We start from the raw sequence: 27,161 nt of genomic DNA on the forward strand, positions 1-27,161 counted from the left end.
GACACGTGAGATAATATTAAATTGTTAAAAATGTCTAGAATGTGGGACCTTTAATGCTAACCAAGCAGAGTTGTGAGATCTTAGAAAACCCACAATGTAAGCTATACCACCAAAATATGCTTAGCCTAAATATCTGATTTAAAATGTAAGTTTCCATAAAAATGAAAATGTTTTTCAGCAATTTTAAAGTCAAACACCAGCGTTATAACCGTGCTGACAAATGCAAAATCAATGGACTCTCCCTTTAATCATTAAAGTTCTGTTCCACCTACACGGTATGGGAAAAATGTAATATGCTTTGTTTTATGACACCTGGGGCATCACTTCAAGACGTATTTTAAGTCATAGTTTCATCTGATGCCTGAGATAACCCCCTTTTCTTTTAGCTGGGGGAGTTTTGACAGTCTGTGCTTTGCTCCAAGAGTCATATGACCCAGTCAGCAGAACCAAGGAGGCGTTAACACAGCAACTGCAAACTCAGCGAGGAGGAGGCAGCCTCCATATTCTAGCAGATGGATCCAATGGAAACTCAATAGGGAACTTCCTAAACCCTTTGGTCCCTCGGAAGTGAGTTATCTAAAAGTTTTGCGGAACTGAATCTCCTCAGGTTAATTTGCATGGGGTTTTTGCTGTAAGAACAGAAAATCGTTACCTATTGCAGCTGCAGGATATTTTTGAATAGTCCTTGGGGGGTTTTGATGTTTGTCCCGTAAAGGGGAAAACTGTTTCTTCAGGTACATTTGCGCTTCTGCATTTGGCATCATTTCCCTGTAACTAAATATAAGTGACGCCAAACGCAAAGCGAAGTTTGGCACACTTTACGCGCTTTATGTGCGCATCAGCAAGCGGAGCGCAAGGAAATTCTTTTTTTTTTTCCTTTCCAGCTACACTGCAAAAAAATAACCACTTGACTTCTTTTACATTTACATTTGTTGTATGAAAGTTCCTGAATCAAACTGTATTTTATTAAGTAGGGTGTCCTTGTCTTCGTGGCTCAAATTTCTTCATTTTCGGTGAAAAACTGGATTTAAAAAAAAAAAAAAATCTCTTCTCAAATATCTTCATCATCATTTTTTGCAGCGTCGGCAGCAAAACCACGTCATTCCCTTAGACAACTCCCCCCTTTTCCTCCCTGCTGGACCACCATCCACAGTTTAGGCGCAACTGGATAAAAAAATTTTGGATCAGAAGCGCAATCATGATGACCGGATTTCGGCTGAACTTGTCGCCCCTGAAGGAGCCCCTGGGCTTCGTCAAACTGGTGGAGTGGGTAAGTTACATGCGAGTCACTGTGATCGTGTTTGACTGTGTGTGTGTGTGTCATTCCCCGTGGACAGGGAGGTTAAGTCCTTCTTTGGAGTTTCCCTGTTTTTTTTTTTTTTAGGCCATTTTCACCCTTCAGTAAAAGGAATCTGCTTTAAATTGGAACTTTCCAAAATACTTGCAAAGCACATGCACTTAAATCCATCACACACTGATAGAAAGAAAGTTCTTCATATCCATATATATATATATATATATATATATATATATATGTATAGCGTAGTTTGAGGTTTGCAACACTAATGCTGACAAGAATGAGTAAATATCTATACAGATATTTACTCTTCTATATATCTATATAGAGTAAATAAATATTCCATATATTTAGAGGAATTAGTGAAAGAGACTTTGCTCGACACAGAAAAGTCTGTAGGAGTCAATTCAGATCAGTCCTGTCCACTGCTGGTAGCGTGGGCTTGCTCTCCAGACCGCAGCAGTTATAGATTAAAGCAGCTTTTACCAATAATTTACCTCAGGATAACTTGAAACATTTCGCTTACACTGAACCCTGAGCATTCAAGTCGTGGGAGAGCATGCAACAGTTTCTTATGGAAAGTCCAGTAATCAGTTCTGCTCTACATAACTGGGTCAGTGAGAGTAATGCATCCAGGCTACAGTTTTTCTCAGCTGTTCTATTTCCTCATAACACACACATGCAGAGATACAGAGCAGCAGCAGCAGCAACGCTCAGTCATCTGACTCAGGACTGGACTGTGTGTGTGTGTGTGTGTGTGTTTCCTGAGAATTGGCCTTATATAACACTTATTTAATACCAAATATTTTCTTATCGTGAGGGGCTTCTGGGTGATAAGTTGTTTGCACGTATTCACATGAGAGGTAGTTGATCATTTCCTGGCCCAAGGTAGAAGGAGTCTACATACATCTGTACACTGAGTCCAGCAGTCATTCAGCGTACGGATCACTTCTGTGTAGACGTTGGCGTCTTGGACCGTCTGAAACGAGTTTGGCTTTCTTGAGAGACTCTGGGTGTGTCCTCTGTTTCAGCTGTCCTTTCATCTCTGGTTGAAAGAGTCTCATCCACTGTTACAAATTGCCGGAGAAATCTCTTGGGGTCGGCCGTAACGAAACGGCAAGATTTTTCCTTAATCTGCTTCTCGTCAGGCCCCCGGGAGTTTTGGGGCATTTTCCTGGGAGATAACACTTTCTGTGGCACCTTTGTGTTACTGATTGCCACAGATCTCGTCAATGGTCTACTGTGTAGTGACGACGACCGCCCCTAAGGGGACGAGGGTTGTCCTTCAGGCTCTCTTTGTCACGTCTGAAGTCAGGAGCCCACCTCCTCACTGCGTTGCGGGAAGTGTCACCACTCCCTAGCGTTGCCACCGTTGGGTTATAACCCCATGAGACCGAGGTTGAGGATGACTGCAGCCAGGCTACGGACTGGCAGTTTCAATAACCTGAAACAGAAACACCCCAGAAGGTGTTGTTTGCAAATTTGAGTTGAACTTAATGTGCAGGTAGAGCTGAGTGACCTTCCTGCCTTCGTCCAAGACCTCGCCAATCACCTTTCACAAAGGGATCCTGTCTTGCACAACAGTACTGACGACGACACTGAATAACATTAACTAGGTACAGGAGTTTGAGTCGTCAGCACAATGAGGTTTTAATTAATAAATGCATTATTGAATACTTGAAGGCCTAACTGAACACATACTGGCTTCCATTGTATCCGTTGCTTACATAGGTGGCGTCTTGTACTTCCCGTTTCGCTTAAATAAATACTACAATTCTACCCCATTCACTCAGCATGTGGAGTAGTGATAACAAGCCTCTGCACTCTTTTTGGACTTGTGACCACATTTATGTTTTTGCAAGGAAACACAATGGCTAAAATAGACACTTCCTCCGGTGGCTTTGTGGTTTTTGGTCAGACTGACCTGGACTTCTGTATCAGAACTGACTGGAGGAACATTATTCTGTTTCTGACACGCCTCTCCTCTTCTGCTGCACATTATGAGCAGTGTCTGCGTGTGCAGATTCTGCCTCACAGCTTGATTGTGAGCTGTAGTTTCAGGAATGTTCATAAATTGGTACTGAGGGGGTTTGCGGATGTCTGGGGATGCCAACAAAAAGACCGGCAAGGTAGCGCAGTGTGTCCACAGTCTTTGGCAGCCGCGCTGTTTGGATAAGGTGCCACGGGACAGAGGAGGACGGAGCAATACTGGGGACGTGACAAAACACTCGGCTGCACTTGTGGAGTCAATTATTTAAAAATGTGAACATGAAAAGATAAAAAAGTGTTTGCGGCGTGCTGGCTGCTGCGCTCGTCCATGCTGTTGCCACATGACCTTGTAAGTGAGAGGGTGACAAAATCGTTGAAACAGGAATGCAGGAGAAGTCGCTCACTGGTTGTGCGTTGCCAGAAAAACAGGAAGTGGCAGCCAGTGACATCTGGAGGAACATCTGGAGAGAAGCCTCGAGGTGTGTGTGTGTGTGTGTGCCGATGTACAGTGTGTGGGTCTGTAGCGGCGTGAAGCTAAAGCTAAAGCCGTTGTAAGCGTTTTTTCGGTGTGCGCGTTTGTGGCGCAGTTGTGCTGATGAAACAGAATTTCAGGGGTCGGTTTAAAAGTGTTTCTTGAAAACGTTTGGTGTGTCCTCGTAGGTGAACACTGACTTTGGCTTTCTGTTGGTCGTGGGTCTGTCTTAGCCTATAGACATACACCGATCAACCACAACATTATAACCACTGACAGGAGACGTAAACAACATCGACCACCTTGTGACGATACAGTGTTCTGCTGGGAAACTTTTGGACCTGGTATTCTTGTGGATGTTACTTAGACATGTAGCACCCACCTAGACCAGACCATGCACCCCCCACCCCATAGCAGTGACACTCCTTGATGGCAGCAACCATCCCCACAACTCAGCACAAGGTGTTGACCTGGCCTCCAAATTCACTAGATCCCAAACTGATCAAGTATCTGTAGGATGATCCACAGAGGCCCCTCCCCTCAACCTATAGGACCCAAAGGCCCCCCACAAACAACCAGACAGCACAGGACACCCTCAGAAGGCCCATGTCCATTCTCTGATGAGTCGCAACTGTTTTGGAGGCACAAGGGAGACCTACACAATAATAGGAAGGTGGTCATAATATTGTGCCTGATCCGTGTATCAGTTACACATGTGGTTACCATTTGTCATCTCCGAGCAGAGTTTTAATGCCTTTCAGCACATTGTTTTGGTTTATGGTCGCCCTCGTCGTGTCTACTTTCTTTCCCACTGTGGCTAATACATTCCCAATCAGGAGACTAGTCCTGCAACCAGTGGTTTTCTTTGTTACTGATAAATCTGTAACAGAATAAGAAATGCCTTCCAGTGAGTCAAAAAAATCGTCTAAAACCAAAGCATATTCAGTTTAAGGTTTAAGGTTTAAAGACCACGGACCTGAACTGTACATGTTATGTTGCATGGACTTTAACAATCAGCCCGCCAGTCACCCTCAACATAGTGTTTTATTAACTAATTGTTGCAGCTTCACAGCCCACATGCAACGTGAGCTGCTCGCCAGTGAACGTAGTTTGGTATTTAGCTGCTAAAGAGCCGTGTACGTCCCTCAAAAGTTGGCAAAACAGAGCGGGAAGCAGAGCGAAGATTACTCTTTACGGCCTAATGTCTGCTAGATGTGCTCAACCTTTTAAAGTCAGTGTTGCATTTAAAGGCTTTTGCACTGCCCCGAGGTGAAAATCAATAAATGCAGGTTTAAGATGTTTTTGGGAAACAGCCAAGTATATGGAAATATAACTCTGTAATCTTTGGGGCTCTTGCTTTGACTGGATTCCAGCATTCATTCCAAATATGCATATTCTATATCCGCAAGGCACAGAGAAGCTGAGCTAACGGCCTGTTTGCTTTTCTTGCGGCAGAACCAAGAAAGCAGTTCAGTGTTTATCGGCGTACTGTTAAATCTCTGAATCGGTCTTGTAGTGGAGCACAGCTGTGGGAGGCTCATTCAGGACGTGTGATAAAGAGTGATGCCTGCCGTGGATCCGGCGGTATACCGCGGTTTTCGCTGCACATTTTCACACCAAATCATCTTCACCCATGGCGATGTAAAGTGATCTCAGTGAGGGCTTGAATGAGCTTAGCACGCGGTGGTGAGTTACATGATCGCTGTTTTCCGCCTCCTGCAGTTGGGAGGGTTGAGGTTAGCGGCAGCCGCCCTGACTAAAAGAATTTAGCTTGTGTTGGTTTTAAGGAGAGCATTAGTGTCACATGGTCGACACACTGAATCAGATGCCTTTCTGTGAGAAAAGAATTCAGGAGCTGAATGGCGGCATTAGTGCCACATGTTTAAGAGAGCAGTCATGTAGTCGCTAAAAGACCTCATTTGTTTTGTCATGGTTTGTTAAGCGATCGTTAAAATCCTTGAAACTCTTTCAGAAATAAAGAGCTCATGATCCCGTCATATTTTCAGCCGATTTGTTTTATGTGCGTGCGTCGCTCCATGTTGTCCTGGAATGCGTTCGCAAATCTCCAGTGTCTGGAAGCCCCACCAGGTTTCTTCACGTCAATCTCAACCGTGTCGCTAACGCTCCTCTCTCCGCTCATTTCTGTCCAAACAGCTCACAGCCATATTTGCTTTTGGATGCTGCGGCGGATTCTCTGGAAAGAACCTCATATCAATCCACTGCGGCGATGGCAAGAATGAAACTCTCAATGCCAACTTTCACTACCCATTCAGGTGAGGATTCCAATGCCTTTCACTTATTTTCTCCGCGCTTTTTAAAAAAATAAAAAGAATAAATTGCAGCGTTTAATTTAATGATCACTGTGGCCAGGTTGAGCCAGTTCCCGCTCGTCGATGGAAACACCACGCTTTGCAACCACTCGGTCTCTACGACACACATGGTGGGAGACTCGGCCTCCTCTGCCGAGTTCTTCGTAGGCATCGGCATCGTCTGCTTCCTGTACAGCATGGCGGCTCTCTTGGTTTATTTAGGTTATATGCACGTCTACAAGGACTCTGACTTTGGACCCATTTTTGTGAGTATACCTTCCTTCTAGTACACGTCCAACAGACAAAATTAAAGCAAAGAGGACTGAGAGAATCTGGTTTCTTTCTCCCCAGGACTTTGTGATCACAGCAATCCTGGTCTTCCTGTGGCTGGTGTGTTCGTCCGCCTGGGCGAAGGGGCTGCAGAACGTGAAGGACGCCACAGGCACCGACGGCATCAGTGCCACGTTGGCGCTCTGCAAGGCCAGCAACGTCACCTGCAAGGTCACGGAGTTCGCCAACATGCGCACCCTCAACATTTCTGTGGTGAGAAGAAATACTGAGCAACACTTTGGTTGTCAGGATCAAGTCAGTGTTCACAACAGCTGTCGTTCAATTCTGGTAAAGCCGATGCAAGTGATGGATGAAGTGATCAGCCCATGAATGCACACAGTTGGTCAATAGAATGGTCTCTTCAGTGTGACCCATTGCCTTGTTTTCTGCAATACTGCACTAACAGGCAGCAGCATAAACATGACTAATAGTCATGAGACACCGAGCCATTACAATTTCATTTTACCACTGTGCCCTGTTCAGTTTGTGTCACATCCCACGCTGTGAAACTGTTAAGTCCAAATCAAGTTTCAGCTTTTAGCCATGCTAGCGCCGTGGCTAAGGGGATAGGAATGTCAATTTGTCCATAGGGTAGTCTTCCACATTGGAGTGAAGGATTGCTACCATAAATTTGACATTTGATGACATCGGTTAAAACTTTAATACAATTACGTTTTAAAATATTAGCAGCGAAATCGTGACAGCTCGTGGTCTTGGGTACCACAAAAGGGCTCCTCTCATGAAATCTTAAATCACATGACTTTGACGATCACTTAAGTCACACTGTTATCCTCACACTATGAAATCTGAATGTCTCCAAGACTGAGGTTTTGTCAAAATACTAATAGTTCCATTTAACAAGCTAACATGCTAAACAAAGATGATAAAATGTCATGGAATGTATATAAATATGGACAATGTGTCGCCACTTCCTTGTATTGGCCAAACTGACGCTATTTTCCCGGGGATATGAGCAGCACCATCTTGTGACTTTGACACCAGAGTCTGCGCAGTACGGTCCAAGAGTGGAGCCACACGGAGCCACGATATCGATGACCCGGCCACACTTCTGCCAGACTCACTCGCGTTTCCGTTTAATTAACTACTTACTGTGCTCTGCTCTTCCTCCACCAGTAACAAGGAAATGCTGGATTATTTTTTTACAACTGTCACGGTCCTATGGGACCGTTTTACATAGCGGGTGGCATGGGAACTGGTAGTCGTCATTATGTCACATCCTGTTTCTATAGCGTCAAATAACTAACTGGAACGAAACTCATCCAAAAAATTGACACTTGAAGATGCATCAACATTATATTAACGACCTAAAATGACAGAAACTATCCTTGAAAAAAAATGATTTGATGTGTATTTTAGAGTTTTAGTTTGGTCCCATCCACTAACATGGAGGAGGTGGAGCTTATGACGTATACTGCAGCCAGCCACCAGGGGGAGCTCTACTTGCTTTGGCTTCACTTTCGAGGAGCAGTTCTGCCGTCCATCTTTATACAGTCTATGTAAAATATCAGCACCCTAGCATTTCTTTGCTAACATTTAGCCCAAAGCACTGCTGTGTCTCAAGACAGCCTAATATATAATAACATCAATATGTTCATTATTTTTACTAATCAAATCCGAAGGTTAGGCTCAGTAGAAGAAATCCTGGCTAACATAATTACATTTCTGTTGGTTTTAAGGGGAGTATTGGTGTGACAAGGCCTAAACTACATGCTGAATAGAATGCTTTTATGCTCATGCAAGCCACATTTTTATAAGAGCAGTCATCTTTTCAGATCATTAAGCAAGAGAAGAGAAAACCCCTGCGCAATGGACTTGAATAATCTTTACTGGATCTTTATTATATCTTCACATTTCTGCATGTGAGTCAGTCTAATAGGCAGTAGGTTATGATCATGACTGGATGGATGATCCCAGTCGTAACATAAAGTGTCAACTCGTCATTAAGCCGTTCTCTGGAATGTAAAGATCCAAAAGCTTCACATCTTGTCACTAATAGATTGCAGTCACCACCTCTATGTCGTACCTCAGCCTTCTCCATATCATAAAGAGATGCTAAGTGTCGTTTAGGTGCACACTAACAGGATAGTCACAGTCATTTCTACTACTTTTGAATTTGCTGACGCATTTCTTCAGCTTTTCAGTGGTCTTTCCCTCATACTGTGTATCTTAACACAATGCTAATGCTGATTAATCGATTTTGCGGCATTATTAATGCTTTGTTGTTTTTGTCCGCATTCTTCCAGGTCTTTGGTTACCTCAACATGTTTGTGTGGGCGGGTAACGCCTGGTTTGTGTACAAGGAGACTCGCTGGCACTCCCAGAAATTCTCGTCCCAACCTGGACCTGGAAGGCAGCAGGTCCCTGCGCCCATCTAACATACACGCGGCCGTACGAAAAGACGCAGTCACACACGCAACACACACCGACTACCACAGGAAAAAAAGAAAGTCGTTGACAAAAAGTCACACTCTTCTCACACACACACACACACACAAGTAAGCATACAGGTAAAGAAAACTGTGCGTGAAGACATGATTATATACACAATAATGCTCTGAGAAGTTAATAAAGATAACACAAAATGCAGGATAAACTGGTGGAAAATTGAACCGTTGTTCTACTGGATATGGGGATATGGACCTTATCAATACACAAAGCAGATTTTTTTAACCAAAATGATTTGATTTATTATCCTTGCACACTCACAGCAAACTAGTTTTTAAAGAAATGTACGTAGCCCCAAATGTTTCCTCTACATCCCTGCAGCAGTAGGAGAGGTGGAGAAAGATTTAATGTGCCTTTATTGTTTTATTACATGTTCCACAAACTATAGCAACACCAATGCAATTAGTATGTCAAGTACTTTTGAATGTGTCTTATGGTTTAGCTAGCAGATACATGCAAAGGATGACCAAATGTGTTGACCATATGTTTAGGAAGCTTGTATATAGACAGAGAGGTTTTCTCTCTGTTTTCACTTTAGCGTCAAGCGATTTTAGGAAAAAATTAACTTTTGTTACATTCAAGGCCTAATCAGTACCAAAGTTAAGTCTCTCTGTTTTTCGCTCTATACCAGAGTTTTTGAACCGGGCACAGACAGCAGAGACTACAGCATCCAGAAGTATGACGGGGATAAAAGTTACTAATGTAACCACGGTTCTATGATTTCAGTAGTTTCTGGTGGTCGAGAAGTATTAAATGGAATCTGGGAAGCATCCAGTGCGCCAGAAAAAAACAAAACTCCGTCTTGAGAGGAAGGATTGCAGTCTGATAGAGAAAGTGATCAACTGCATGGACAAACATGGAAAAAAAGAAGAGAGTGGGACTGAAGACACCACATTGACAGTGGTTGTGTAATAATTAACCTCTCGATGCCAGAAAGGGTCCCAGACGTTCAGCGTGGTGGTTTTAATTTCATGCAGATGAATGTCAGGTACTTTGAACCCATCTCTTTCTCTGTAACATCAAACTGAGCACTTGGAGGTAGATTTACATTTTAAACATCCACTGCAGGGAGGACGGTGTGGTCAAGATTTTCAGGATGAAATAGATGGTAATATTATTTACTGTGAGGCATAATGTCATAATACTCTATAATAAGGCTTCTTAAAGTATAGAAAAATCCAGATTCAGCTCCATGTGTTGTCTAATGATTACAACATGTTTTGAATTTTGACGCTGGTTACTGAGCATAAACTGTTCAGTAGCAGATGTTGCCTCTAAACTTTTACTCTGTTCTGTCATCTCAGGTAGTTTGTAGGACGGTAAACAGTGCGTGGACATGGAACAGGATATGCATTATTTGTCACACAGGTATGAGCTAGATACAACAGAAGCTCCAAAACACATTAGAAGATGGGTTCCCAGATTACGAGTTGGTTAAAGTATTATTAAGTTACCAATCTGTCCGGACTTCTGATTTGGAAATAAGATAAGAGTCATTGAGATACATATAGCTTCAACTCCATTTAATGAATGGTACATTTGATAAAGGCTGTGAAATTAGACAAAAAAGTGTTATTTTTTGCGCATTTGTTATTTGAAGAATCAAGCAGTTCTCTCCGATATTATTTATTTCATTTAAATGTATTGGCTGGCTACGGCGTTCACCCTCTAGTGGCCGATAGCAGGAATTGCAGTACCTTTACGAAGCTAAGCTACGATTGTTTATTTACACAACTATTGCGAGCGTATGTGATGTGGTGCCTTTATTAAAGCTTTCTTAAAAAACCTATGCATACAAACTGTTTGCTTTTAGGCTTTAATACTCTTGTGCAACGTGGCCTCGAACCCATTTAGAAGGAAGTTTGTACGTTATGTGAATGATGCTTTTGTGTACGGTGCATTCATGTGGTGCTTCATAGGAGTTTAGTGAAAGTCTTTTAAAGCACTGTGAGTCCATGAACTTGAGAGATGGGTACTATATTAGTCCAGAACATATTTTGCGAAAGATAAATCCTTCCATAGTTATGTTCTTTTGTTGTAATAGTATTCTTTACTATGTATCTGTCATTTTTCAGCATTCATTTCAAAAACAAAATTCTGCCAAAGCACTATTTTCTTTTTTCCCGGGTTAAGCTTCTTTCATGTTTCCATGTTGTTCTCTATTTTTTAATCCTTGTGGTGAGCTGGTGTTGTGTTTTATGAACTGAACTGTCATATTTTTGTATTGTTTTTCATTTTCATTTCACAGTGTATAGATGGTTAGTCTCTGATTTTGTTTTGATATAGTAAAAATGTACCTAGTAGGATTATGTAAATTCCCTTTTAACCTTACCCAAAGACAAATGAAACAGCAAGTGTGTGTGGTGTACTGGCTATGCCTCCACACTCCTGTGATCATCCTCCGATCAGCTATAGCTCTGTTTATGATTTCATTAGACCTGCCAAATTGTCTTATTGAAGAGTGATTTGCTCTGTGTGACATTTTCAATAAAAATTAATGATTTTTTTTCATTGATCTCTTGAGTGAATGCATTTTTCATCTGCCTAATTTGTGTCTGCCTAAAGAAGTCTTTTTTTTTTTCCAAAAAAGTCTTTTGAATTTTAGTTGCACTCCACATTTTGGTGGTGGTGCAGGTTTAAACATCTGAAAAACATTTGTGTGTTTCCTGGTTTGTCCTATGACCTTCCGATTGGTCCTGTGACAACTCTACATTGTGACTGTGTCGTCCTGTTTATGTGTGTGGATGAGTTAGAGGGAAATAGGAAGACAGTTAATGTGTGTGTGTGTGTTTGCAAAAGACAGGAAATATTGCACTCAGCCAGAAATACGGTAAAGTGTTGACCTGACTATGTTAGAAATTGGCGTTATGCAAATAAAACTGATATAAATGATCAACTTTTGTGTGTGTGTGTGTGTGTGTGTGTGGTTGTGTGTGTCTGTGTGTGTGTGTCTGTGTGTGTGCGTGGGTCTGACCTGATTGACACACCAGCATAAGCCAATCAAGGCCATTTCCTGGCTGCCATTTCCTCTTACCCTCCACCCGTCTCTGTCTTTCTCACACCTTCTCTGATTAAGACGAGTTAAAGATCTCTCCCTCGTGTCATGTAGAATTTGAATCCTTTTGTGCTGTTCAGGGTTTACGAGACTCAATCGATTAGCTGTAAAGTGGGTGTGTACGTGTGCGCTGGGGAGAGTGCTTAATCCTTAATTATTTGTTTGATTTCCACATCATTATTCCCGGGAAATCAATTTTTATTTTCTTTCCGAATAAGACTAATCCATATGTCATCTTTTATTTCCTAGCAGTTTCTTTCAGTTTGCACACGCAAGTGCAGGCTTAGTTTTCAGCCACAAGAGGTCAATGTAGTGCCATGAACTCGACCTGGTGCTGCGTTTCACTGAGAATCTGAACATCCTTGTGTTCGGTGACACTGTCTGACCAGGAGAATTCAAGTGGATTTACTTGATTGAGATTCTCACTCTGGAGAAACATATGTGATATAAATAAAACTTCCACAGAAGACTGAAGACAGAAAAAAAAAAAAAAAAAAAACAGATTATGTGCATGCTGGTTTTCTCCTAATACTGTCACATACACTGCATTGTATGACCGAAAGCATTGTATAGTCATTCACAGGTTCCCTATTCTATTGTTTCACTGCACCAAAATACCCTTAGTTGTCCCCAACTACTGATCATGTTGGGTGTTTGTGCCTCACTTGCATAATGCATGTTGAGCTGCATGTTTCTGATCTGTTTCTGATCTGTTGAGCTGCATGTTGCTGATCTGTTGAGCTGAATGTTTCTGATCTGTTTCTGATCTGACAAACTGCAGGTTTCTGATCTGTTTCTGATCTGATGAGCTGCATGTTTCTGATCTGTTTCTGATCTGTTGAGCTGCATGTTGCTGATCTGTTGAGCTGCATGTTTCTGATCTGACGAGCTGCATGTTTCTGATCTGTTTCCGATCTGTTGAGCTGCATGTTGCTGATCTGTTGAGCTGCACGTTTCTGATCTGATGAACTGCATGTTTCTGATCTGTTTCTGATCTGTTGAGCTGCATGTTTCTGATCTGTTTTCGATCTGTGGAGCTGCATGTTTCCTGGCTGTGCTGCATGTTTCTGATTTGTTGAGCTGCATGTTTCTGATCTGTTGCTGATCTGATGAGTTGCATGTTTCTGGTCTGTTTCTGATCTGAGCTACATGTTTCTAATCTTTGGAGTTGTCTGTTTTTAATGTGTGGACTTGACCCCAGCCAACCTCCCATATATTCACTGCTTACACTAGTTTATTCTGACATAACCTAACTATCATTCATAATTTTTCTGATCTGCTTGTGATACTTACACATTATGCCAGCGTACTTGCTTGTAATGTCTGTCATCACTGACATAGTTTTCTGTCTTGGTGCTCCTGTTTATTCTTATAACAGCAACTTCATGAGCACGCTGTTTGAGCTGTTCAATAATCCATCCCTCCTACCCATTATGAATCTTACATGCACCATGCATCATTTACAAGTATCATTTATTCTTGTATTATGTATCTTGTTTGTGTCTTGCTTCCGATTCTCTTTCCTTCCACTTCTGTTCCACCTTCCCTTTTTTTTTTTTTTTTCTGTCCACCTACCCGGCCACTCACTGTAATGTGAAATCAACCTCAGGATGAACGCATTACTATTCCCACAATAGAACCTTTTAAATTTTATTGCTGTAACCTTACAACATTATCTGAGTCATTAACGTCTTAATATTACACGATTAAGGGGTTTTATTGTTATTCATAGTTCTGCCCTCACCTTTCCAAGAACTATTACACTGATTCTTTTGCAACTTCCTGCCAAACCCTCCTATCATTCATTTTAATGGGGAACAGAGAAGGTTTATAACTGGCACTGGTAAATTTTAGGCTTTAAACATGGTTCCTTCTGCCACATGTTCACTACAGCCTGGTTTAATATTTTATAATAATTTTGATATTTTCAAATTATTTATGGCAAACAAGTCATACATTTCTTAAAACGTCCCGCCTTTAGCAGATAGAGATAATTATCACAAGAAAATGTTTCAACGTCTAAGAAAGATTTATTGAATAAAATATGCACAATGACATGTCTCTCATTCATTCATTCATCTTCTATACCCGTTTAGTCCTGTTAAGGGTCATGGGGGTCTGCTGGAGCCTATCCCAGCTGTCATCGGGCGAGAGGCAGGGGTACACCCTGGACAGGTCGCCAGTCCATCGCAGGGCCACACACAGAGACAGACAACCATTCACACTCACACCTACGGCCAATTTAGAATCACCAATTAACCTAATGAGCATGCCTTTGGATGGTGGGAAGAAGCCGGAGTACCCGGAGAGAACCCACGCAGACACAGGGAGAACATGCAAACTCCACACAGAAAGGCCAGCTGGCCCATGGATTCGAACCGGTGACCTTCTTGCTGTGAGGCATCAGTGCTAACCACCTCGCCACTGTGCCACCCTCTCTCATACAGTGATGCCAAAAAAAAAATTATTACTCTAAATCGTTTGTCTCCGCATTTTGATAACAGGCAGATATTACTAATACATTTTATGTAATTCTTATAAATATTATTATATGTAAAAGTAATTTATCCCAATGATGTTTAATGTTTTTTTACACTGACGAACCTTATCAGGTGAATAGGTTTATTTCTGGACAGGTATCTGCAACCTGAACTTTTGAACTCGTGAATTAGTCCCCCATCTGTGACTCAACCTCTCAACCCTCCGAAAGATGCCGAGCCGCAGCCGAAGCTTGACGACAGCGACGTCAGCATATCTCGTTCTTTCGTTTTTCGCCTGCTGCGTGCGAAGGAGAGAGAGTGAGACAGAGAGAGCGAGAGAGCGAGAGAGAGAGAGAGAGAGAGAGGAAAACGGCTCTCAGCGAAGCAACAAGAAGGAAGAGCAATGGCGACATTGGATCGCCAAATACCAAGTCCGGATACCTTCCTTTGCGAGCCTTGGTCTTCCTTCGTCAGTGCGGCTAAATTACGTTTTGTTGACAGTAAGTTCGCACGTCGGTAGCGTTGTTGTTTTTGCGGACAAACTGTCGGGAAGTGCGTGGTCCAACTGTCTGTGATTGAGTTGAGTAAGCTCCTCCACCATGCAGGGTCTGTCAGAGCGCAGCAAACTAACTGTCAGAAACATCACGGCCAAATGGCAGTTATCAATAGGTTGTTTTTGACAGTCGTGCACGCGCGGGCCAGCGACGCTAACCGCCGCCGCTTGTGCCGTTGGCGCGTGCACCAGCGACCCCCGTCAACTGTCCAGCTGTAAGTTTGTTAGCTTTGACAGCTCCACTTGGTCGAGGAGGCTAGCAGCAGGGCTGGCTAATGCTAACCACGGTAGCCTGCCTCGCCAAGCAGCAGGGCTCCACGCATGGCCCCCAAAGTTTGTTGTGTGTGCCCCTCCGCGTTTGTAAGTGGCTGTTTTGTTTACCCAGACGCAGACTCGTCCGTGGATAACAGCGACAGAGAGCTTTACTGCCTCGGTGAAGCCGTGAGGCTCAGCAAACAAGGTAAGGAAGTCGTACTACTAAACGCTGTCACGTACAGGGTGAGGGTTTGTTATTGTTTTGTTTTTGTTTTTTTGAACTCACCCTCATTAGCATTAGCTGTGTCGTTTGTCACCAGTTCTGACATATTGAGCATTCAGGATGCTATACAACCTTTATATTAAAATAAACTGTTTTGCATTACTGTCCCTTCTGTATCAGAAGCTAAAACTAATTAGTATTGCCCCCTTTAATTGATTTATCATGTGTGATTAAAATACCAGGCAGTTATATTGAGATTGTTTGCTGTAGCTAGCTAAATATTTACAGTTTATTTTCATACATGACAAAAAAAAAGAATCAAATCTTCACATTTGAGGAGCTTTTTTTTTTTTTTACACCCGCTTGCCAAAAGGTTTGCTTCGGTATTGAAAATAAATATAACAGTCCTGCTATGACTTTTATAATGTTAAGTTTATGCTGAAACAGTGCAAGGAAGGTGGTAATTTAACTGTGTGATCATTGTGAAGGACGTCATTTGTGGTACTGTTAAACTAAACTGTTATTTAGCCGAGCCCACTGACTGAAATGGGGTTGTCAACAATAATAGAAACATGTGTCAATACAACACATTGCAGTTCAACAGTACTACAAACCACAAAATGAAAACACAGTTGCAACAAACTCTGAATACCATATCCTGCAGGAAGTTTTAGTGGAGGGCTTTTACATCAGAATGCATTAGTTGTCACTAGTACACCTAACGAACGAGCAAAGTGAGTGTAGTTATAAAACAATAGTCTGTTTGGCATTTTTATTAGAATTGTTAATTCATTGTATTAATAGTTTCCAGTTAATTTCCTGCTGTGTTTTTCGTCGCTCAAGTATCGAGACACGTATTGCCAGAGAAAAGGCGAAAAAGACAATCCTTCATTCAAACGGATGCTGCCTCTGTAGACGTTAATGTTGTTATTAGAAAATTACTTTTTCATTACCGTGCCATTAATAAAAAGCTATTTCCCAGTGCTGATCAGATGTGTAATGTTTACTTTGCCAAGGCTATTATTCCTGGAAGGAGTTTAGGGAATCAAGGGATCTGTTAACAATGGCATTAACTGTAATCCAAGACAAACTGTAGTCCATTTAACCTAGGATATGTCACCTATTTGAATGATTGACATTATCAGCAGCAGCCAATTATAGGTGCTTCTATTGGAGTGTCGATCTTGTCAGCCAGAGACTCATAATCTGTCCTCAATGGGCTCAGCTTGTGTGCACCTGTGTAGGGTATGTGAGGGTGCCCCGAAGCAGCGAGTGCCAACCTCCACACACTAACGCCGCCTGAAGACAGAGCCAGAGGAGTTCCTCCTCTCCTCTCCTCTGCTCACCACGTATAAATACCCACAGCAGCACACGCTGCGCGTTAACACCCTTGAGTCATCCCTGTGAGTCTGAGTGCGCTGTAGCTTTCGTAGGAGCACACTGACGCACACACAGAGCCGGGGAAACTCTTCTCACTCTCTCTGGTCAAATACCAAAACTCCCCCTCCCACACACACTCACATGCTTCATCTTCCTCTGTCTGAGCCAAACTGGATCGGTGTTTCCAGAATTGTTGATCTGCTGGCAGCATGACTCTGAGGGCCTGCTGAGAGTGATATGCAGACACACACACAGGGGAACGTATCTTATTTGTGCATTAGTAGATCGTGATTCATAATTGATTCACATATTATTACATGTTTACTCACTTGACAATTACTCACACACATTTGTGGACGGTATGGTCAGTTTGGCAGTACTTGATGCGTGGTGGAGGTCACGATTCGTATCTATGTCTCACCCTGTCCATGTGGAAATGACAACAGCCAACTTAGTCTCACTGGACTGCTAGCCACTGTCATCATCCCGCTAGAAATAGACATTACTGTAACGTTGCTACTTGCATGTCTACTTTAGTCGAGATAGATTTGTCTGATCGTCACATTGTTATAGCAGTGCTTTAGGTTATACTTTAGTGTATATTGGTATCATTTAAGTGGATTTATCATAAAAAAAGAAATAGTTGATTAAAATGTGCACATGCACTTGGAGTGTGAATGCATTGAGCTGCCATATACGCAGGTGAACCCACCACACAGTGGCAGGCTATGGAACAATGCTGTGTGCAGTATGTGTCATTGATGTTTTGTAACCTTTTAGCTAAAGGCCTTCAAAAGTATCCGTAATCTAGTATTCGACATTAGTCATCAAGTAGATGGAAGACCGTTGTTTGTACAGCGATTTGTTGAGCTCAAATTAGTCATATTATCTTTTCAACCGCAGAATACAGAAAACAAAATGATATATGTATAAAGTTGGGTTCTGGACCATTGATGTGACAACTGGAGCTATATGAAAAAAACGCCTTATTGGGCAAATTGTGAGTGTGAATAATAACGAAGAATTGAAGCAAGGTCTGAAATAGGGAAAATGTGAAAAGTGAATCAAGACTATGAAGAGATTGGACTGGGTTTAGCTTGAACTTATAGGAACATTTAAAGCTACAGCGCTGTTTACATTCAAGCCTTTGCCGAAAGGTTAATGCTGATTATCGCCGACCGACCAGTGCCTGTTAAATCCTTTTATTTCTCAGCGTACCAGATGTTAAACTCTTGCCAAGCCCGTAGAGGTGACAAGCACAGCAGAGGAGGCCGATTATCTTAACAGCATCTAGGGGTAAAGTGAAGACTATGCCGGAAAAACAAGAATTAGAAACATGCCTTGGGTTCTATGAAGTCTGGATAACCGCCAGAGACAATCTGACTACTGTCGAAGAGAAAAATAGAAAGTAGAGAAGGGACTGAGGAATTGTAGGCATACCCAAGGACAGAAAAATGTCCACCCACTGAAGCTTTAAATACACTAGACATGAATGTATTTATTCTAGATATTCAATTATAGTAATAGTTTAACCATCTGTGATCGGTTAGTAAATGAAAGGAGTTGACGTGGCTTTTATATGCAGCCAAAATTAATGAAATGAATTGAAAGTTCTTTTTACAGGAAGACCTAAAACTTTATACAGCAGTCAGTGTTTGTTCTTGTCTGGAAAAATAATATAAGAGCGGTAGGTTTTAAGATTTTTAAAATGATGACCATGTCTTTACGCCTTTATTGTTGGAGCCTGTTTAACTCTCATTAAGAAAATAATGGCTCGGGACAAAACCCTCGGAAGGTCTTTAACTCCATAACCAGGATTTGTGTTTGGGACATTGTATAAAGAAGGAGAGGCTAGTTGCGTGTTTAGACTGAGTTCTGCAACATTAGCTTCCTGCCAACTGCTAGTCAGCTTGTTTACTCTATCAGACATTTTGGTGCTGTACCAATAATTATCTGGTATGCTGGTTCAGAAAACAGCTTAAGTTGAAGCTGCTGCTGTAGCCCTCTTGAACTGTAATATCGCTACGATTGCCGAAAACTTATTATAAGTCATTTACTATGAGAAACGTGTTGCTGTGTCTTTGTTTGGTGTTAGTCAACCACTTTCTTTCCAAACACTTAATTCACCAATGTGAGGCTGATTCACTTACTATAAATATAATCAGTGTCCAATGATGGATTGTTTTAGTGGCTCCAAACATGCTTATTCACCAGTGACTGATTGTTTTAGTAGTTGATTTTCTGGCCTGTCAGTCATTTGGCAGACTGTGGCAGTTGGCTTCGGACACAAACACACACGCACACACACACACACCCACGCACAGCAGAAATACACACTTAGTTTGCATTTGAGTTGGCATATACAGAGGAAATTGCCTTCTTGCTTGCTTTTTCCTGTTAATGTCTCTTCATGTTATGGCATACCTTAAAAACTTGCCAGAAAATGCCATTGTAATTTTTATATATATTTATTTTTTTATTTTGGCAGCACCTCTGCGGTAGTTTCTTCAGAAAATGTGCTAATTTCCTCTGAAAACGATTACAGGAAAGACTTTTTGAACAACTTTTTGAACAGAAACTATTTGGCAGGCACTTGCAAGTACTGCTTCCAGTCTGTCAGCTCAGCTGCATGCGTTGCAGTTATTAATTCTGACGACTTAACAACCTGTTGACAGATAATATCACAATATTTGAAAATTATTTTTCACTCATTCTCCAGTTTATTTGTTTGGGGAAGGAAAACTACTTTTTTTTATGCATCATTACTCATACGCAGGTTGCTCACCAGTAGCCTTGAAGGATGATTAATCTATTTCTAACGGCATGAAATATACACGTATGCATCCTTGAAGACTTCGTGTATGAGTAAGCAGAGGTCTGACCTTTTATGTAAACACACATCAGTCACAGCCTCTCTGTGTCGTGTTCAGCAAAGCGCGCGCACATTATGTACATACAGCATGTAATACGGTGCATTTTGACCTTGAGTGACAGAGCAGATCCTGTTTCTATACATACTCATATTGATATCGGCTGAGCGTGACTGTCTGTCTCCCCAGCTGTCCAGAATGAAGGCAAACATGCCAGCAATGCAAGGTCATGACGACACGCGCTGTCAGACACTCGCACATTCTCAGATTTTATTTATTTATTTATTTTTTTAACACCGTACGCGTCCCGTCTCCCCTCAGCGTGTCTGACTTAAACCCTGTGCTAATAAGTGCTGTGATTTTTGTCAGCGGAGTTTGTTTAGGTTCAAGAAGATTAGGTTCCCAAAGCTCAGCCAAGAGAAATATTAGCTGTTTTCCAACGGACATAATTAATATTGTTCATGAGAAGGCGCAGTGATCATCCGTGTGTCTGTTTTATATTTTTGGGTTTTGCCCGTGTCAGTGGTGATATGAGGGATTAGCGTCTGGTCAGATGTGACATATTTTGCATACTTGTGAAGTTTGTGTGTGCCAGTTTTCTGTCTAAGATTTACAGGATCCACCTTCTAAACTGAAGTCCCCCCCTTGGGCTGCCTTCCACACTATATTTAATTTACAAAAATGCAAAATTCTGCTACTTTAAGGGGGGTTGTCTTTCTTTCTGTTCAACATTTTGTGTTCGTGTGTGTATAAATATGCATGCTAGCTCCGGAAAAATGTGCTGGATTTCCCTCTGATTATGAAATTTCTCTCTGCATCTGTCCGCCGGCATCTGTTTCATGGTGTGATTTGTGTCCTTTCACTTTCAGAGATGCTCTACAGCCAGTTTCCTGTACTGGAGGATTTTTGTCTTATTGTCTGCCATGTCTGCAGTAAGGTGGTCATTCCTCAGGGCATCCTCACACACTATGGTAAGACACACACACATACACACACCCCCCTCAGGGCACATCCACACACACAGAACCCTCAGGGCATAATCTACACTTCACTAACGTACACACACACAGAGCTGGGGGGGTATTGCCTGTTGTTGGACTGAGGAACAAAACAAACATGTACACACGGTGGTATTCAGATCAATACAGCCATTTCTATTTATGCCTGCAGGGCTCTTTAAGACATAACCTCTGTGCAACTTATCCACAAACACAGTTATGCCCTCTTATACCCAGCAGGCTGATGAGAGCTGATAAATACTAAATTATTTACAGGTGTTGAATTGTGCACATGCATTTTTATACGACAAAAAAAAGAACACCCACTAAGGTTACTTATGAACATCTCTGCTCTTCAAAATAAAACACGCTGGTATGTGTTTTCTCAAGAGCTTCGAGGAACATTTGACACACTGACTGAAACATTGAAGAATTAAACGGAAATAAACACGTTTACGGTTAAAGGTGTCAAAGTAGCTGAAGAGTCTTCAACAATGCTCGGCGTCACCAGAACTTGTGATGCATGAATGCTAAGCTGCACAGTTTTCATGCACATGTAAGCTTACCATCATTTCAGAAAATGTGATTGCGGTTGCTATGGAGACTGTAATCTCCAGCTATTAACCTTAGCCGGCATATTTCTCCTCCGCGGTCAGCTCTCGTGCTATACATTAAATTTAAATAAACTAATAAAATGGAAGTTGAAATGTGCGAAACGATGTGTTTTTAAAAAAAAAGGTCTGTTGGAAGGAGGCTGTATTTCTTATTGAAAGCGCTGCGTCAGCTCTCATTGGCCCTCCACCCCATCCATCTACCTCTTGTTTGTTTTTGACTTTGGCTCCACTGAGCGCGCTCGCATCTGCCCGCGAGCTGCTGCTGCTGCTGCTGCTGTTGCTGCTTCCTTCTGTTGGCGGCTCGTGCACCAGCCTGAGCCGTCTGCTTGAGCGAGGGGCGGGGGGGGGGGGACACATGGTCACGCTTAATGAACACACACACACACACACACAAACACACATCTCCCTGTGAGCAGAGAGGCCAGTGGAGTTGCATGCACACACACGCACATTCTCACTTTCTGTTTCTGAGCCAAAAGAGGTTAGCGGTATTGTGAGACACACACGCACACACACACTCATAGACTCCTGGCAGCCGCTGTTGTTTTGTCCCTGCTCTTGCACCCTGCACCCTGCAGCCCCCCTCTTGTTGGCAGGTTTTTTACTTGCTGACACACACACACAGTTGGGTGACAACAGGTCTGAAATGCGCGCGCACACACATGCACGGTCCGGACTGGGGATCTCCTGAGAGCTCTCCGTAAAATAATATCATCCTCGGGCCAAAACATCCTAACAGTTAGGGACTGTAGTAGACCAGCAGGCCAAGTCACACGCTGAGTAGATTAAAAGTTAGGTGTTTAGAACTTTTTCCGCACATTTCATCATGTAATTTTTATGTTTTTAATGATTTAATTGTATTGCTGTGACCCTGTTATCACACTGTGCAGTTGCAGATTTTAAAATGCATTCTCAAAGTTGCCCTGCCCCGTGTTATGACATGAAAAATGTTCCTCCTGACCTCTGCTGAGTGGATCGCCCCTAGGAACTCACCCTGTCAAGATAGTCCTAAGACTGTTCGTGCATTTCCTCCTATTGTTGCACATTCTCATCATGTCTCTGTAGGAAACTCACGAGCACAGTGCCATTGTCCCCCGCTGGGGATTTTAAAGATGTGACCCTGAGTAGTATTTTTTTTATTAATTCCATCGGCCTTGTATTTGTTTTTAAATGTGTATCCATCATGGGATTAGCTTTCGTGCTTGACCTGTGCATCAGAACTGCAGCAGTGGGGCTTTACATACATAGAAATGCATGCCTGCACACACTCACAGACTCAAACTGAGTAGGAGAAGGGGGTTGGCTGCCTCAGGGGTCAGTGACTCCTAGTTATACACGCCCAGTTTGCTGCTCATTTTTGCTGCGTTTGAAAAAGAGAGCAGTCATACATTAAAACTAAAGCCTGCACTGAAAAATATATATAATATATAATATGTCCCGCCTTCTTTTCTAAAAGGTTAAGATACTCTGTATTTTATACATCTGAGACATGCTCCATTTTGTAGATTTGTTTATTTAAATCTCCTTAGAGTAAGGAAAGCATGTATATTCTTAGCATAAGTGGCCCAGTGGGATATCAGCTAAATCCTTCACGCTGGCACTGTTGGTGCCACGCTTGCTCCTGTGAGCCTGTGAAGAAAAAAAATGTGCAAAGAAGTAGTTTTTAACGCTCGTGAGTGAATATCAGTCTGTAAAAATGACTGAAACTTTTGTTTTATTAGGGCAAGTGTAGTTATTAATACAAGGTATTGATTTGCACTGAAACACTATAATAAGGATGCAGGACTCACAAGTCATAGTGTTATGCGTGCATAATAATCTTTTGATGCCGTGTGTTTAAATAAATTGAGTATCCACAGCATGTGCAGATATTTCAGCGCATTCCTTTCCACTCTCATCTACTATGATTTCCTCCTCTCTTCTGAGCCCCGTCTCTGCTAACCTTCTTTCCTGCTCGTGGCCTGCTGTGTGCAAGTAAGTCGAGTGCATGATGAAAGGGGTCATGTTGTTGCCGTTAGTGGGGGCCTCTGTCTCTCTTTGCTCGCCTTCCAACGTTAACTCGGTAGTGCTGCATTAATTGAGCTCTAAAGCAGATCAAAACAGTCCCCGTTGCCTTTTAGTTTTCATTCACTCTTAACTTGTTTGGGTTGTCGCTGTGTTTGAGTTTGCCTCTGTTAAGCTACGTGCGTCTGGGCTTTGGTGTGGTTGTTCGTTTCACACGCTGTCTGGCTGTTGCTGGAAAGTTAAGGCCTTAACCACAGAAGCTGTGTTGAGTTTCGTTTACCGGTGGCAGTGCTCGCTCAACAGCTGTGTTTTTGTTGTTGAAGCTTGGCTTGTATGTGAGGAATTAACTGAGGGACTGGCTATTAAAATGCCAGGCTGGTACTGTACAGCTTCAGTTTTTGTGGTGTTTAAGAAAAAAAGTGCAACTTCATCTCAGGATAAGGGCCTTTTATATTCAAGTTTGTGAGCACAAACTAGACCTAACCTAGGGTATATTTCTGCATACCAAAATGTCCTTATTTACTTGCTTATTTATTACTTTGGAGATAATTTATCACTTATTAGTTTATTTTCTAGATTCTTAGTGCATAGTCCCTGTGTAAAATAGCAATGTTGTGCACATTTCTTCATTCCCAACAGCTGCTCACAAGGATGTTTTTCACCGTAACCCTCCAAGCTTATAGTATGGCTTTTAGTTCTTCTGCAGAGCTTATGGTCAGTTATCTCGGGGTTAAGGCTTTAGATCAAAATCAGCCTTTCTTTCACATAAAAGACAAATCTTTCCAACTCTTGAGCTGACAGTCCCTGTTAGCTGTTTACTGAAAGACCTGCATTGATATAACAACCCACAGCTAGCTTCTGTTGTTGCCGGTCTTAGAACTGCATATTTTCCACTCGTAGGTTGTTTAATTTAATTATTGCTTATGTTGTCACTTTTTATGATATTTGATATGTTTGATAACACAAATGTCAATGTTTTTGCCAGCGCTTTAAATATACTAGTTTTTTAAAACAGCTGCTTTTGACTTCACGCTGAATTAACAACATGCCTTAGAGTCCACAGAGATGTTTCTCTGTATTTTCTCATGTCAGTTTCTCTCTCTTCCTCAATGTAAACAAACCCAGCTGAGCTCCGAGAGCCTCTGCTTCCTCATCATCCATTAGCCCCCGCCCACAAGATGAGCCGTGGGCCAATCGGGAGCCGGCTGGGCTCTCGGCATTGCCATAACAACAGGCAGGCTGGAGAGTGTAGTAGGGAGGGTGCCCTTGTGGTCGAGTGGCTTAGTGACCTTGCCTGGGCATTTGTCCATGTATCGTAAATCAGTGTGTGTAGCTCCTAACTGGCTCTGTAGTCCCGGGACAAGATCTTTTACAAAACATAATATGTCTGAGTTCTGTCTCACTGCACATATGGATGTACTGGCTGTAAAATTTGGTTTAAATCTTTTTTCAGAAATTGTCACTTATTAATATTTGACATACAACATGTAATGCATACATGTAAATGAACAAGAATTCAAATAAAACAAAGTATTCCACTGAGTTTAAATATTAGATCGAGTTGGTCCACAGAGTACTGAGTAACTTTCTTATTGCCAAAATAACTGCAAGATATCGTATATCATTTTAATTCTGTTTCTTTATTTGCTTATTCCTGTCTAGGGAAAATGAGAAAACACTGAATTTGGAGAGTATTAGTTACCATTTTCCATGTTTATTCCTACAGTGCAGTTTCAGTTAAGTGCACAGTTGTTTTGACTAAAATGGTGTGTGTGTCTGGTGTGTGAAACTGTGTGAAATAATGTGTGATTTAATGTGTGAAATCTGCACTGCTGTGGCTGCATACCTGTGAATGGGGACTCTGGACTTTGATCCTGCTACTCTGAATACAGCTGCCTTCCTGGTTGTCTGCCTCCAGTGGCTTATTTACACACCTGCCACACACACACACACACACAGTCACACATGCAAATTATGCTCTCACAAATACTAATGTATGCACTCCACTCTGTGTGCATACTGTATCACCGTGCATATATTTTATATCTGTGACATAAACACAAATACTCTTGCAACATAAGGGTTCTTTGCATTTCGCCATAGACACACTCACCTCTTCTACACACACACATTCATTTGTTAATTAGTACTCAAAGACACAATGTGCACACCCGGTCACCTGCAGCACACTTTTGTGTACACTCATGCACTTTAAGCAAACACACACGCTCTGTCGGCTCAGCCCGGTTCTTCAACTGTGATCCTGTTAGGAGCCTATTACTACACTCATTAAAGAGTTCTTCAGCATTGTGACACACACCCAGCCGTTACACACATTCACCTGATGCTTCTTACTCGGTAAAGCATGACTTCAGTGCTTTTTGTGCAGTATACACAAAGCTATGGCTAAGAGATGGTTAGCTTAGCATCACAGCAGACAATGAAGGAAACAGCTGGCCCGTCTCTGTCGGACGCTAACAAAATGCACTTACCAGCACTTCTAAAGCGCACTTAATATCATATCATAACAAAACGTTCGTGTAAAAAGTGTAAATTGTTGATTTCTCATGCTGAGTTAACTTGTCACAGTTCCACATTTGCTGTACGGCATTACAAAATGATTGTTGTGGATGTATGTCTTAGTCAGTGTTAGTTAGCAGAATTCAAGCCTTAATTTGAAACTGAAAGTAAAATGTTTTGAACGTTTGAAAGTCAGAAATCTTAATCTAAAAAAGTAGAAAAATTGCCCGTCTGAATATAACTTTTGAAACTTTGCATAGTGTTTTGTGAGTACAGTTGTTTCGGAGAGTAATTTTAGCTGGAGCTTGGTCAGACACTCTGTCAAATGGGCTAAATCTGAGAGTCTCTGTTAAGTGTTTGAGAACATAGAGTGTTTGTGGGCTTGATGAGTTTGATCTCTAATTGTGGCTGCCTTTTTGCACATGTGTGCGGAAGGTGCAAGGCATGTGCTGTTTTGTTTGTTGGCGAATGTACCCGTATATTTCAAAGTGCAAATAAGGACTTGGCTGGTTTTTTTTTTGTTTAACACTGAAAATAGGTTTAAAATTTAGTAAAATCTATCTGAGCTCCTCTCTTTTAGTTTTCTTTTCTTTTACTTCTCCCTGTTGTCTTTGATTCTTATCAGCAGACAGGAAATTCAGTCAACCGCGACAGTTAATCTCATCCAAAATTAACATCTGCTTTTTGACAGCTTACCTGTCTGTAGCTCTTGCAGATGTTAGTTCTTCTCCTCTGAAGCAGCCCGTAGAAGAGGTGTACTTTTAAGAGCTACATCCTTTGTTTTCAAGTGTGAACAGAAGACGATACAACAACGCCTAACTCCTAAACCCGATTTTACTGTCTGTTTACGACGTGTTCACCCCTCTGTTTTCATTTAGGTAGCTGGGGTATAGTTTCCCTGTGAGACAGACACAGAGAGAGATCAGTCCTGGATCACACACCCCCAAACCCCCCAACCCACCCTGCTCCCACAAAGACATGCATAGCAAAAACCGTAAGTGGAAGCTCCTCTCCTCTCCTCTTTTCCCCCTCCCCTGACAGCCTTGTGATTTACTCCCCCTCTGCGTTTCCCCTCTGTGTCTCAGCATCTTTTTCACTTGTGCATTCTGATCAGATCTGGGTCAAAAGGTTTTTACTATAATAGCTGGCTCTTGTTCGAACGTCACAGAGTAACGTTTCATCTCGCAAGGACACTTCAGATGGTGCCTGGCATGTTGCTAATTAGAGGGAAAGTGCACAAAATTGATTTGTAAATACTTCGTTCACCGTCCTGGCACAGATTGGCTCTCTACTGTGTTACAACACAGCAATCTGGCATCAAAGCAGCATTTAAAAAAAAGTTGGTT

At 42.0% G+C, this 27,161-nt stretch overlaps 2 protein-coding genes across 8 annotated transcripts in view; both read left to right on the plus strand.

Annotated features, from left to right (window-relative positions):
- Nucleotides 1–341: 341 nt before the first annotated feature.
- sypl1 (synaptophysin-like 1) lies at nucleotides 342–11,405 on the plus strand. Of its 3 annotated transcripts, none has more exons than XM_084573928.1 (6): nucleotides 342–631; nucleotides 1,081–1,270; nucleotides 5,913–6,031; nucleotides 6,129–6,333; nucleotides 6,419–6,610; nucleotides 8,662–11,405. In XM_084573928.1, the coding sequence occupies exons 2-6, from the start codon at nucleotides 1,199–1,201 to the stop codon at nucleotides 8,791–8,793; spliced, it is 720 nt and encodes a 239-aa protein (XP_084430054.1). In that variant the 5' UTR covers nucleotides 342–631; nucleotides 1,081–1,198; the 3' UTR covers nucleotides 8,794–11,405. The 3 variants fall into 3 exon arrangements, with proteins under 3 accessions (XP_084430054.1, XP_084430053.1, XP_084430055.1); XM_084573927.1 differs by having other exon boundaries at nucleotides 342–567; XM_084573929.1 differs by lacking the exon at nucleotides 342–631 and having other exon boundaries at nucleotides 1,033–1,270.
- Nucleotides 11,406–14,452: 3,047 nt separating this feature from the next.
- atxn7l1 (ataxin 7-like 1) overlaps nucleotides 14,453–27,161 on the plus strand; it is a 28,599-nt gene continuing 15,890 nt past the window's right edge. For 3 of the 5 annotated variants that reach the window (XM_084573200.1, XM_084573198.1, XM_084573199.1), the window contains exons 1-3: nucleotides 14,453–14,898; nucleotides 15,337–15,411; nucleotides 20,549–20,650. In XM_084573200.1, coding sequence (XP_084429326.1) covers nucleotides 14,802–14,898; nucleotides 15,337–15,411; nucleotides 20,549–20,650 — 274 coding nt within the window. In that variant the 5' untranslated portion in view covers nucleotides 14,453–14,801. The other 2 variants (XM_084573201.1, XM_084573202.1) reach the window with 2 other exon arrangements.

Source organism: Chelon labrosus, assembly GCF_963514085.1.
Source record: "Chelon labrosus genome assembly, chromosome: 23".
NCBI lineage: Eukaryota > Metazoa > Chordata > Actinopteri > Mugiliformes > Mugilidae > Chelon > Chelon labrosus.

Bases quoted from the DNA above. Each gene is read 5' to 3' on its own strand.
- sypl1 (XM_084573928.1), top strand. From the start codon at position 1,199: ATGATGACCGGATTTCGGCTGAACTTGTCGCCCCTGAAGGAGCCCCTG. The intron at 1,271-5,912 runs GTAAGTTACATG...CTGTCCAAACAG, and splicing joins TCGTCAAACTGGTGGAGTGG to CTCACAGCCATATTTGCTTT. The intron at 6,611-8,661 runs GTGAGAAGAAAT...GCATTCTTCCAG, and splicing joins GCACCCTCAACATTTCTGTG to GTCTTTGGTTACCTCAACAT.